Raw genomic sequence first — 13,099 nt, 5'->3', positions numbered from 1 at the left:
TATTATTAATATTATTATTATTATTATTTATTTTTATATGGAGCACCATTGATTTCATGGTGCAGTACATGAGAAGGAATTGCATACAAAATGCAGATATAAATGACAGTAAACTAACAATGATGGGCTGGTGAAGAGTGGCGAGCCTTTGCGGGCTTCTATCCTGTAGATCACCAATATCCGATTATGAAATAAAATAAATAAAATATACATGGTGTGCAAAGCTTGTCCACCATAGCATCAAATAGGTATTGACAATTTTGTGTCCATAATGGTAGCAAATGTTCTCTTTTCCTCAGGAGAGCTGTATGTGCTCAGAAAGGCCATTAAACAGTGTATGAAACTGTGCTGTTCTGAGTCCTTACAGTGATTACATCTGACACATGCTGTGTTCACAAACTATACAGGAATACAGGAATCAGACCTCCAACTATCTGATAATGAGCACCTATCCATCAATATCTAAGTAGTGGAGAACCCCTTTAAGGTTAGTAGTAATGTATCTAATGTGTGTTATTACCTTTATCAATTACCTATGAAATGATTGTTACTTTAATGATTTATTTATACAGAGAAGAGCAAAAGAGTAACAATGATTTGAACTTTGAATTACAGGCACCACATCTCACCATGTACTACAATATTAAATGGGAGACCACATTCATTTTATAGACAATCATCCTGGCCATCTCATACATAAATTTCACTTGCAACTATTTAGCATATGATTAGTTATTTAGACATGTCATGCTACTGCATTTTTACTGTTTTACTCTTGGTCTTTGAAAAAAACCCTTTAAATTACAACCTGAAGTCTATCCATGTATTCAAAAGCCAAGAAGTGGACATCTAGGAAAAATATCGGAGACAAAAAGTTAGCTCATCACAAGATCTATCAGTTTCTTTCCATCAAACACGAGAGTGGAGGTGGCTTGTATGCTTCATATTAGTGAGACCACAGACGTACATGCAAACACTGTTCAAGGCACATTGCAAAAGTCTGGAATGATGGCCCAAAAAAAGGTGAAGAAGCCTCGACTTCAATATCATCATAAGAAATATTGGTTTGAATTTGCAAGAAAGTACAAAAAGTAGACAGTAGAAGATTGGTAACAGGTGATTTAGAGCAATGAAACAAAAGTTAATAGACTAGGCTCTGATGAGTGCAAATGGGTCTGGAAGAAACAAGGGGGAAAAGGACTAATGGAGCAAGAAATTTAAAGAATTGTCAAGTTAAGTGGAGGAAGCCTTATGATATGGGGTTGTTTCACAGCTAAAGGCTAGGTTCGCACATTGCGTCTTTTTGACGCTGCGTTTTTGGCCGCTAAAAACGCACAAAAACGCACCTGCGTTGAAAAAACGCATCAAAAAACGCATGCGTTTTTGCCGCGATTTGGTGCGTTTTTGACTGCGTTTTGCTGCGTTTTTGATCTCTGCGTTTTGCTGCGTTTTTCCAATGCATTGCATGGGGGGGAAACGCAGAAAAACGCAGGAAAGAACTGACATGTCCATTTTTTTTTTAACTCAAAAACGCAGGTAAAAAAAACAGATGTGTGCGGACAGAAAAAAAGAAAACTCATAGACTTTGCTGGGGAAGCAAAGTCCTGCAGTTTTGAGGCCAAAAACGCACCCGAAAAACGCGCAAAAACGCCGCGAAAAACGCACTGTGCGCACATAGCCATAGGCATTGGATACTTGACTAGGATTGATGGTATATGTGAGTATTCTACGAGACAAGTTACTTCATGCACTCGAGTACTGTGAGTTTGAAAAGGATGACATAGTATTTGTGCAAGACAATGACGCAAATGCATTTGTCAAGATTCGTGAAGAAATGGTTCAATGACAATGAAGTAGAAATGCTGGATTTGCCCAGAGAGTCCCCAGACCTGATGGATAGAGTTGAAAAAAAAGGTGTCTACATGCCCAAGTTTGTTGACCAGTATGTGTGACGCTCTGGACTCCAGGGGTCACAGGTAATAAAATCTACCACATACACACACATCCCCATCCCCTGTGAGGTCACACATATGTCACCAGAAAGGGAGACCTGATGCCTCCCTCAGGGCGAGTAGAGCACACCAGGTGGGTGGAGTCAGGTGCAAAGACACGCCCACCGAGGAGATTACTGTCCTGGGGCAGGAAGTTCAAACAGATGAGTTTTGGAGTTAACAGTGAGTGGTAGAGGAGCAGCTGTGGGGACCTGGGTAGGAGCCTGGGCCCCTTAGAGAATGTCAGGCAGGCAGACGGTGGTGGCCGTCTGCAGGAGTACCGGTACAGCAACGGGCGGAACCGTACGGACCGGGCCTGGGTTGGAGCCCGCCGGTTCCGAACCCGGGGAGTCAACAGTGTACCGGAGCACCAACAGGAGGGTACTCAGACCCCATCCTAGCTTAGAAGCCACTGAGTATAGGCAAATTGACTGATTGCTGGCTGGATACCCCGGGTTCATCCACAAGCAAAGTCCCGAAAGAAGGCAAAAGCCCACCGAGTCCGGGTGAGCGCCACCGCCAAGGGCCAAACACCCGACGGGCCAGCGCCTACGGGCAACCAAGGGCTCCTCCGGCAGCTCAATGTCGGGGAGCGGGCTACCACTGCTTAGGCAGGGGGGCCAAAACACAAACATCCAGAGGTGCACGGGAAAAGGGGCCACCATCAACCCCATAGGGGACATCAGCAGCCGGCCGCGGGGACCGACCACTTTCGAACTTTGGCTTACCAGTGACTCTGAGTGTGAATCAATCGTGAGTACACCAGTGCCATCCGGGCACGACGCTACAATGTGGAATGGCGCCCTGCACCCCGATGACAACATCAGCCCTTACAGTCCCCCCCGGGGCCCCGGGACACACCGCCCCTACCCACGGAGGGGCTAACATCTCAGCTGAAGCCGCAACACTGATCCCGGATGAGCCCGCCATCACTTTAGCCGCAGTGGGGGTGCATCCCCCATCACCACGACCCGTGGGTGGCGTCACGACCCGTTACACAACCACCACCTCCCACCGCCTTCCCTTAACAAGAGCGACGTGGCCCCCCAGTCCGGAGGTGTTCTTGCCACTGAGAACCCGAGCCCGGACCTTCAGCAGCTCAGCCCGAGCAAGCAGAGGAAGCGGCCGGGCCCCTCTCAGGGTGGTACACGTCTACTCTTTCTGGCGTCACGAACAGGATTCGGACAGTCCAATGACCTGCAGAAAGTGCACCTTAGAAGTTTCCATCAGCAGCGTCCTGCCAAAAAAGTTGAAGTCCCGCCATCTTGGCGCAAAAGTTTCCCGCTCGAGTCATCTTCCCCGAGCAGTGAAGGCGCGAAAAGTGAAGCCCCGCCCCCGAAGGAGGAGTGCTAAGAGAAAACCAAGGGGGAGGCGGGCGAGAAGGCTGCCTGATGTAACCGAGAAGATAAAAAGGCAGGGACTCCAGGACCCTGCATCCGTTCTGTTCCTGGACCCACACTGTGCAGCATGGCAACTCCTGTCCCGCGTCCCGATACCCTGGAGCCTGCACAAGGAACAGCGGCGTAGGTGAAGGCCCGGACGGAGGAGATGTGTCGCCGCCTCCAGCACCAGGTAAGCTTCCTGGTGGAGCACTGGGAGGCGGAGATGGGGGAGATAGTGGCTGCTGTGCGGGCCCATGAGAGAATGACGGTGTTGGCAGGGTGGGGAGGCGACCCACGTTATGCCCTTGAGGAGTCGGCCATTGCGGCTGAGGTGCTCGGTCCGCTGTTGCCCGCCATACTGCCTCCTCCATTGCCCGCAACAGTGGTTGCTGCTCCTCCACCCGTATCCCCACCCCGAACATTGGTGGCGGAGTACGTCCCGGGCGCTCATGGGAAGTTACTGGAGGAGGCAGGCCTGGACCTGCAATGGAACCCAGCTGCGCAGAGCCCGTTGCCGGAGGGGACCCATTACCGGACGGCACCTGAACCAGAGGCGATGCCGAAGGCCCCAGAAGTGGCCACGTCCAGAGGTACCCAGGCTCCAGGAATCCGCTCGGCCAAGAAGGCCCTGAAGGCAAAACAAGCCACTCTAGAGTCGCGGGACTTGGCTGAAGTTCCGCGGGGAGGCAGCTGCAGTGCAGCAGAGCCGGCCGTGACACAGCGGCATTCCCCTCCGAGGGTGTCGATAGTGGTCAACACTGGGGAGCGCCGGCTGGGCCAGATCCCCACTGATGCAGAACCCGGGCTTGTAAACCCACCGTATTGGGAGCGGCAGCCCAGCCAGTTGATCCGGGAGATTGCAGCCAGAGAAGAAAGAGAGAGGAGGTGCTGGCCCGTACCATTGAGGGGAAGGAGCACCTAAGGAGCGCTGGCTACTGGGTATGGGGCCCCACTCATCAGGGCCAGGTCCGACGATTTAACAAGGACAAGGGCTGGGGATTCTTATACGACCCGGTCTGGAAACGGAAGTGTTCTTTTCCCGGCGGGATGAAAATAACCATCTCCCGTTCGGGCACCCTGACCGTGACCTTCTGCCAGGCGATTTGGTGCAATACACCCGGCACCGAGGGGAGAGGGGCTGGTTTGCCCTAGATGTCCAGAGTGGCAGACAGCCCCCTCCTCCACCGTACAGCCCTGAAGTAGAAGTGGAAGAGAAGTTCCCCATTGATGAGTAAAGCCGGTAGCCGCTGCTGCTAAAAAGGACCCGTCCCCGTTGGGACTTGTGTGTTGTTGAAAACCCCTGTTGCATGAGTGACAGCTCATGGACAAGGCCGTGGACCTGCCGGCCACCCAAAAACATTTGGGCTTGTAAATATTGCCCTGTCTGCCCCCTTTGACATGCCTTCCCGTTCCATTGGCCTCCGGAGAGGCAGATTGGAGGAAGGACCCGCAGCAGAGCAGGCAGGGGTCCGGTCACCACCGGGACCGGTGACCATTCTCCGGGGAGCCCTTGACAACTGCCGGGTGCGCTGCACTGTACCCATTCCCACCTGGGTGACCTGCCGTGTTCCTGTTTCCGGACTGTAGAAAAGGGGTGCTGCCCATTTCTTAGCGGCAGCATCAAGGCTAGGTTGTTTGGGTGGGAAAGGCGGAAGGACATGAACCCGTTCCCGTTTAATAAAATTTGAAACGTTAAAGTAAAATGCCTCCCGTTAAGGGAAGACCTTCAGTAACCATAGTTTGTACTAATGTTATTATGTTTGTAAGTGTTTTCCCGTTTTTGCAGTTGAAAAAGAAAAATAAACCGGAGTGGATCGGGCAGCCCACGAACGGTCTGCATTAAACCAAGGGGGTATGTGACGCCCTGGACCCCAGGGGTCACAGGTAATAACATCTACCACATACACACACACCCCCATCCCCTGTGAGGTCACACACATGTCACCCAAAAGGGAGACCTGATGCCTCCCTCAGGGCGAGTAGAGCACACCAGGTGGGCGGAGTCAGGCAGAAATACACGCCCACCGAGGAGACTACTGTTCTGGGGCAGGAAGTTCAAACAGATGAGTTTTGGAGTTAACAGTGAGTGGTAGAGGAGTAGCTGTCAGGGACCCGGGTAGGAGGTCGGGCCCCTTAGAGAACCTCAGGCAGGCAGACGGTGGTGGCCGTCTGCAGGAGTACTGGTACAGCAACCGGCGGAACCGTACAGACCGGGCCTGGCTTGGAGCCCGCCGGTCCCGAACCGGGGAGTCAACTATGTACTGGAGCACCAACAGGAGGGTAGTCAAACCCCATCCTAGCTTAGAAGCCACTGAGTATAGGCAAATTGACTGATTGCTGGCCGGACCTCACGGGTTCATCCACACCCAAAGTTCCAAAAGAAGGCAAAAGCCCACCGAGTCCGGGTGAGCGCCACCGCCAAGGGCCAAACACCCGACGGGCCAGCGCCTGCGGGCAACCGAGGGCTCCTCCGGCAGCTCAACGCCGAGGAGCGGGCTACCACTGCTTAGGCAGGGGGACCGAAACACAAACATCCAGAGGTGCACGGGAAAAGGGGCCACCATCAACCCCACAAGGGACATCAGCAGCCGGCCGAGGGGACCGACCACTTCCGAACTTTGGTTTACCAGTGACTCTGAGTGTGAATCAATCGTGAGTACATCAGTGCCATCCGGGCATGACGATAAACCGCGGCACGGCGCCCTGCACCCCGATGACAACATTACCCCTTACAGTCCCCCACCGGGGCCCCGGGAAACACCGCCCCTGACCACGGAGGGGCTAACATCTCAGCTGCGGCCGCAACACTGATCACGGACGAGCCCGCCACCACTTCAGCTGCAGTGGGGGTGCATCCTCCGTCACCACGACCCGTGGGTGGCGTCATGACCCGTTACACAACCACCATCCCCCAGCACCTTCCCTTAACAAGAGCGACGTGGCCCCCGGTCCGGAGGTGCTCGTGCCACCGAGAACCCGAGCCCGGACCTCGAGCAGCTCGGACCGAGCAAGCGGAGGAAGCGGCCGGGCCCCTCTCAGGGCAGTACATATGCACCAACATTGGGAACGTGTAGAAGAAACCATGGATATGATTTTTGTCGAGACATATGTGAATCTGATCAAAAGCATGCCCAGAAGGATTCAGGACGTGTTAAAATCCAAAGGCGTATTTACAAAATACAAACAAAACAATAAAAATTAAAATTTAGATTTTTAGGAGCAAAACAGTCACAATGCAGTTGCATGACAAGAATCTGCATAACTAATCATATGCTAAGTAGTTCCAAGTCAAATTTATGTATGAGATAGCCAAGATGATTGTCTATAAAATGAAGGTAGTCTCATGCCACAAAAAGCTGTAGTAAGTGTTAATATATGGAGCCTGAAATTAAAAAGTTCAAATTATTGTTACCCTTTTGATTGTCACTGTAGATTGTATTTTGATGCTGCTCTTATATAGTAATATTCATATATATGAATGACTCTTGCCTCCCTCCTCTGTCATGAGTTAAGGCCCCATCACACTAAGCAACATCGCTAGCAACATTGCTGCTAACGAACAACTTTTGTGACGTAGCAGCGGTGTTGCTAGTGATGTCGCTGTGTGGGACATCCAGCAACAACCTGGCCCCTGCTGTGAGGTCGTTGGTTGTTGCTGAATGTCCTGGGCCATTTTTTAGTTGTTGCTGTCCCACTGTGAAGCACAGATCACTGTGTGTGACAGGGAAACAGCAACAACTAAATGTGCAGGCAGCAGGAGCCGGCTTCTGCGGACACTGGTAACCACAGTAAACATCGGGTAACCAAGAAGCCCTGTCCTTGGTTACCCGATATTTACCTTTGTTACCAGCCTCCGCCGCTCTCACTGTCAGTGCCGGCTCCTGCTCTGTGCACATGTAGCTGCAGGACACATCGGGTTAATTAACCCGATGTGTGCTGTAGCTAGGAGAGCAGGGAGCCAGCGCTAAGCATTGTGCGCTGCTCCCTGCTCTGTGCCCATTTAGCTGCAGTACACATCGGGTAATTAACCCGATGTGTGCTGTAACTAGGAGAGCAAGGAGCCAGCGCTAAGCGGTGTGCGCTGCTCCCTGCTCTGTGCAGCTGCACCCTGTACTCTATACCCTATATATGTACCCTGTGCAGCTGCACCCGGTGTGCGCTGCTCCCTGCTCTGTGCACATTTAGCTGCAGCACACATCGGGTAATTAACCCGATGTGTGCTGTAACTAGGAGAGCAGGGAGCCAGCGCTCAGTGTGTGCTGCTCCCTGCTCTCTGCATGTGTAGCTGCGTGCGCTGGTAACCAAGGTAAATATCGGGTTGGTTACCCGATATTTACCTTAGTTACCAAGCGCAGCATCTTCCACGCGGCGCTGGGGGCTGGTCACTGGTTGCTGGTGAGCTCACCAGCAACTCGTGTAGCCACGCTCCAGCGATCCCTGCCAGGTCAGGTTGCTGGTGGGATCGCTGGAGCGTCACAGTGTGACATCTCACCAGCAACCTCCTAGCAACTTACCAGCGATCCCTATCGTTGTTGGGATCGCTGGTAAGTTGTTTAGTGTGACTGGACCTTTATTTAGTATGTTTAATTGTCTGTAACTATTGTGCTCTAATTAAATATTTAATAAACACGTTTTAATTATTTTTTTGCCTAAGGGACATTGTAGATTTGGTACAAAATATGAGTGTAGTGCTTTGAAAATGGAACTACTTGACCAGTGTCAACTTGTCTTGCCTTGAGCACTAATCATTGACCGATGACCACAGTAAATCTGCCTGTATTGTGTTTTTCAGTTAATGTTAAAGGGGTTATAGGATTTCTCCCCTCATAAAGACACCAGGTTAACACATAAAGAGCTATTTTATCTTTTGTAGGAACTAAGGTCAGGGCAGGAAAAAATGGACAAACAACATCAGCTCAACAGTGTAAAAGATTATCCATATCAATGGCAATGACCAGAAACTCCAGTCTGGTTCCTATATGAGGCAGAGCATAAAATATATGATCCACAAGGAATCCAGCAACTTCAAAAAATATTTCTGTATACATGTATATTTTAAAGCATCACATTTAATGAAAAATATTTTAAAATATTTTCATGATTTAAAAAGTCATCATGATAGATAATGGTAATAGGCACTAGGTTAGCCTAAGCGTTTTTTATGCAGATGCTCTTTTTCCTGACAATATATTGACTAAACAGTGTGCAATATACAAGAAGTTAACATTCCAGAAATTAGCAATTAAGGCTGTGGAAAAAAAATACACATGTTCACCTATAAAACAGTTACCCTAAGGGGCACTTTGCACACTACGACATCACAAGCTGATGCTTGCGATGCCGAGCGCGATAGTCCCCGCCCCCATCGCAGCTGCGATATCATGGTGATAGCTGGCGTAGCGAACATTATCGCTACGCCAGCTTCACATGCACTCACCTGCCCTGCGACGTCGCTGTGGCCGGCGAACCGCCTCCATATTAAGAGGGTGGGTCGTGTGGCGTCATAGCGACGTCACACGGCAGGCAGCCAATAGAAGCGGAGGGGCAGAGATGAGCGGGACGTAAACATCCCGCCCACCTCCTTCCTTCCGCCTAGCTGGCATGAACTGCAAGATGCAGGTAGGAGATGTTCCTCGCTCCTGCGGCTTCACACACAGCGATGTGTGCTGCCGTAGGAATGAGGAACAACATTGTAACATCGGTCATTTCCAAATTATGGAAATTACCGACGCTACACCGATGATACGATTACGACGATTTTGCGCTCGTTAATCGTATCAAAAAAGCTTTACACACTACAATATCGCCTGCGACGCCGGATGTGCGTCACTTTCAATTTGACCCCACCGACATCGCACCTGCGATGTTGTAGTGTGCAAAGTGCCACTTTGGTAAAATTCAGCAAACTGATGGGTAAGAAATACCACAGGTGAAGTATCTATATTAATTATGTTTTTTTATTATTATTACTATCCATTAGAACATTGGTATTTCATTTATTAAATCCAGTATATAACATTAAAATTGATTGTTATTTAATGTATACATTGCTATGTTACTTTATGAAAATATAAAAAAAGTAATTTACTGAATTTAGGATATATTATTACCATATCATATTTCGACTTTTATTTCCTGTCATTCACTCATCAACCTGTTAATCCCATGTTTGCTGAAGCTTTACTTTGGTTAATTGTTTTATGTGTTATTAGGTGTGTTTGATTTCCACACCCTTGTTAGCACTTTCCAGGGGTGTTAACGTCCCGTATATTGCACGCTATTTAGTTAATATATTGTCAAGACTAGATATGAGTGAACTTGAGGTTAAAAATCAAGCTTCGGATGCTTTACGTGCGAACAAAACTTGCGGAAGCAAAGCTGTGCTCATGTATGCTTGGTCCTCAGCCCTGTGCAAACTGCTTGCAGTGTTTGAATGGCGCACATTGGGGGTAACAACAGCATGACCGGGTGTAGTGAGTAACAAAAAAAAGTTTGAAAAAGCCCACCTAGCCTCCTCCAGAAGTGATCTGCTTATGGCTGGCTGTATGTGGGCGGAGACTCAAACTGCCAATCAGTGACTTGATCCAAGGTTCAGGTCAAGCTCAAGCCAGTGGAGCTAGGCTTGTTTGCTGCTGGCGAACCGAGCCTCGATGGAACCGCTAATGTCTAGTCAGGACTGAGAGCGTCTGCTTGACATGCGTAGATCAACCTGCTGCCTATTGTCAATATCTATAATGATAATTTTTTTTTTCAATTCCCTCTGTAAATAAGACATGTTTCAATAAATGTGATATTTTAAAAAACACAGATGTATTTTTTGTGGTTGCTGGATTCCTTTTGGATCATATCTTTCACAATAACCCCAGGGTTTAACTGATACCTCTTTTCCCACTATAGCTATATTCCAAAGAGTATGCTGATACATGACATATCTGTGCAGAAATCCTTGCAATTAAAGCTCCATTCCTATAAATCATCACTGAAAATACTGGCAGGGTGTTCATGATAATGATTTGGTTTTTACCTGCAAGCAAAAATATTCCATGAAAAAACAATACTTATTGCAATGTGCATAAAAACCTCTCTAGAATAACCTGGTTTAATCATTGTTAACTCTTTGTTGCCATCTATAACGTAATTCAGTAGGCTGCAGAAGATGTCTTATCCACAAGCCTTGAGATCAGTAATAAGTAAACTTTAATGCATGACTGTCACTCTTTATGCTATAAGCATGAAGAAATATTGAAGGTTTCACTCATTATATTGAACATTACCTTATTGGACTGGGAATGATATCTGGATCTCTTGCCATTACTGTCCCAATTATAGTCCCTAATTCGATATCCTCATGTACTTTAAACATGTAGCTAGGTCGGCCAAAAATAGGAGGCTCATCCGCATCATCTACCGAAATCTTGACAGTCGCAGTATCTTTAAAAGGACCAAGATAGTGGAAATGGGCATCTATATGTGTATTCTCAGCTTCCACTTTTAAGGTATACAATCTTTTACTTTCATAATCCAATCTCTGTATTTGGAAAAATAAATGAAAAATGTTAATAATTTATCAACTTATCTGGAATGATGCACAAAAGCACACATCTCTTACATTACTAAACACTGTTCTTGCCTTTTTCCTGTCTCTGTATATATAATCAGAAATACTTTTCAGATGTATAGTAGCTTTGTTTTTTTTAACACACAGCACCTTAACTATACCATGATGCATAAACTTGTGACTTCACACTTAAATTTAAGCCATATTGTTTTTCTAAATGAATATATCTTTCTGAATTATTTATGAACTATTACAAGCACTCTACCCATCTACGAAATCTAGTCAGAAAAAGAATTAATGAACATCCAGTTAAGGGGTACCCAACCTGTGGCTCACGGGCCCATTATGTGGGGCTTGCTGCCTCCTGCCAACTTGTTACATTAGCACCAGGTCTAGCAATGCAATGAAGAGCAGGTCCCTGGATGGTACCTTTTGGGAGTTTTGTCACACAGAAGAGCAGAGATGGATAAACATATACTTGCCTGAGGGTTAAATAGGGTAAGCTGGAGACAGGAATATATTGACAATCAAAAGAGGGTCTGGAAGCAGGATATGATAGTGTAGTGCTTGATGTGGAAATTCCAAATTGGGTAAAACAGGAAACTGTGTAAGTATACTACTTTAGTGTGATTTGTATGGGAAAGTTTTGGCTCTCATTATACCAATGATCAGTTCTCTTCATGGCCCTACTGAGTGAGCTAGGGCGGGAGCTTAATGTCACCACTAAGGTTCTTTGGATGTTGTGACCACTGATCTAGGTTATGCATTTTAAGTTAGATAGTCTCTTGTTCTACATAAAAGAAATGTCTAATGTATATATATATATATATATATATATATATATATATATATATATATATATATATATATACTGTATAAATTATTTTCTCATCTCAAAAGATTTATTGAACCAAAAGCCAAGAAGAGTGGTGGGCATGCACTCAACAAAAGTCAATGTCTCAATAACTTGTCATGTGGCCTTGAGCATCAATTACAGCTTCACGAAGACATACCATGCTGTTCACAGGTCAAGTCATTGTCAGCTGAGGCATAGAATCCCATTGTTCTTGAAGGGTAGCCCTCAGGTCACTGAGGTTCTGAGGTACAGATTTATGAGCCTCTACACAGTGACTCAGCTGATGCCATAGCTTTTCTATGGCATTCAGGTCAAGAGAGAGTTCAGGCAACTCCATTTGTGGTACCCCAGTCTCCAGGAGCTGTTCATTAAAGATGTGATCTTGATGAGCCTGAGGAGTGTTGTCCATGTACATGAAAGGGATGAGGCCTGCTCATGCAGAGGCACAATGACTGGATTAATGATGTTATTCAAGTAGTATGGTCTTCTCACTGTACCATTTACAAAGTTTACGTTTGTTCTTTATTGATTAGAAACACCTGCCCACCCTATAACACCACCACCAAAGGCTCATCTGCTGACAAAACATTTATTTATATAAAACAAGAAACATTCTAACTTTTTAGCTATATACATGTATATATACAAATAGATGTATGTCTCTAAATCTCCTTAATCCTCGAGTGATTTTTTTGCTTTTTCATTTTTATTTTTTCCTCCCCTATATCAAACAGCCGTAACGTTTTTATTTTTCTGTCAAAATAGCCAAATGAGGGATTATTTCTTGTAAGACAAGTTGTATTTTTGAATTACATCATTCTATTACATAGCATACTAGAAAACAGGAAGACATTCCAGGTGAGTTGAAATCGCAAAAAAGTGCAATTCCATTTTTTTTTTGTTTTTTTATTTACTATGTCACTGTGAGGTAAAATTGACCTGGCAATATTATTCTCCAGGTTAGTCCAAGTATGTAGATACAAAACATGCAAAGATTTTTTTTATTTAAGTGGTGAAAAAAAAATCAGAAATTTGTAAATAAGAAAAATTATACTTGTATTGCTGTTTTCCGTGATACATAACAGCATCTTGGGCTGTGTGAAAGCTTATTTTTGTGTCCTGAGCTGATGTTTTTACTGATATCATTTTGGGATAGATATATTGTTTAGATCTCCTCTTATTTCATTTTATTGCATTATTGCAGTGATGAAAAAAAATCATAATTCTGGGGTTTTGAATTTTCTCTTGTTATGCCGTTTACCAATTAGATTAATTTATTAAATGTATTATTTATTTAATATATTGAGAGAAT

The 13,099-nt window shown here is 46.3% G+C and overlaps 1 protein-coding gene across 3 annotated transcripts in view; it reads right to left on the bottom strand.

The window, feature by feature from the left end:
• The window catches only part of LOC142243203 (cadherin-10-like), a 758,404-nt gene that overhangs the window by 87,203 nt on the left and 658,102 nt on the right, over positions 1–13,099 (bottom strand). For all 3 annotated transcript variants that reach the window (XM_075314858.1, XM_075314857.1, XM_075314859.1), the window contains one exon: positions 10,648–10,901. In XM_075314858.1, the coding sequence (XP_075170973.1) occupies positions 10,648–10,901 (254 nt within the window). The remainder of the gene's footprint in view (positions 1–10,647; positions 10,902–13,099) is intronic.

The sequence above is a fragment of the Anomaloglossus baeobatrachus genome, chromosome 6 (assembly GCF_048569485.1).
Source record: "Anomaloglossus baeobatrachus isolate aAnoBae1 chromosome 6, aAnoBae1.hap1, whole genome shotgun sequence".
In the NCBI taxonomy this organism is placed as follows: domain Eukaryota; kingdom Metazoa; phylum Chordata; class Amphibia; order Anura; family Aromobatidae; genus Anomaloglossus; species Anomaloglossus baeobatrachus.
Note: the sequence above shows the minus strand (reverse complement) of the source record. Positions and strands in the feature narration are given on the sequence as shown.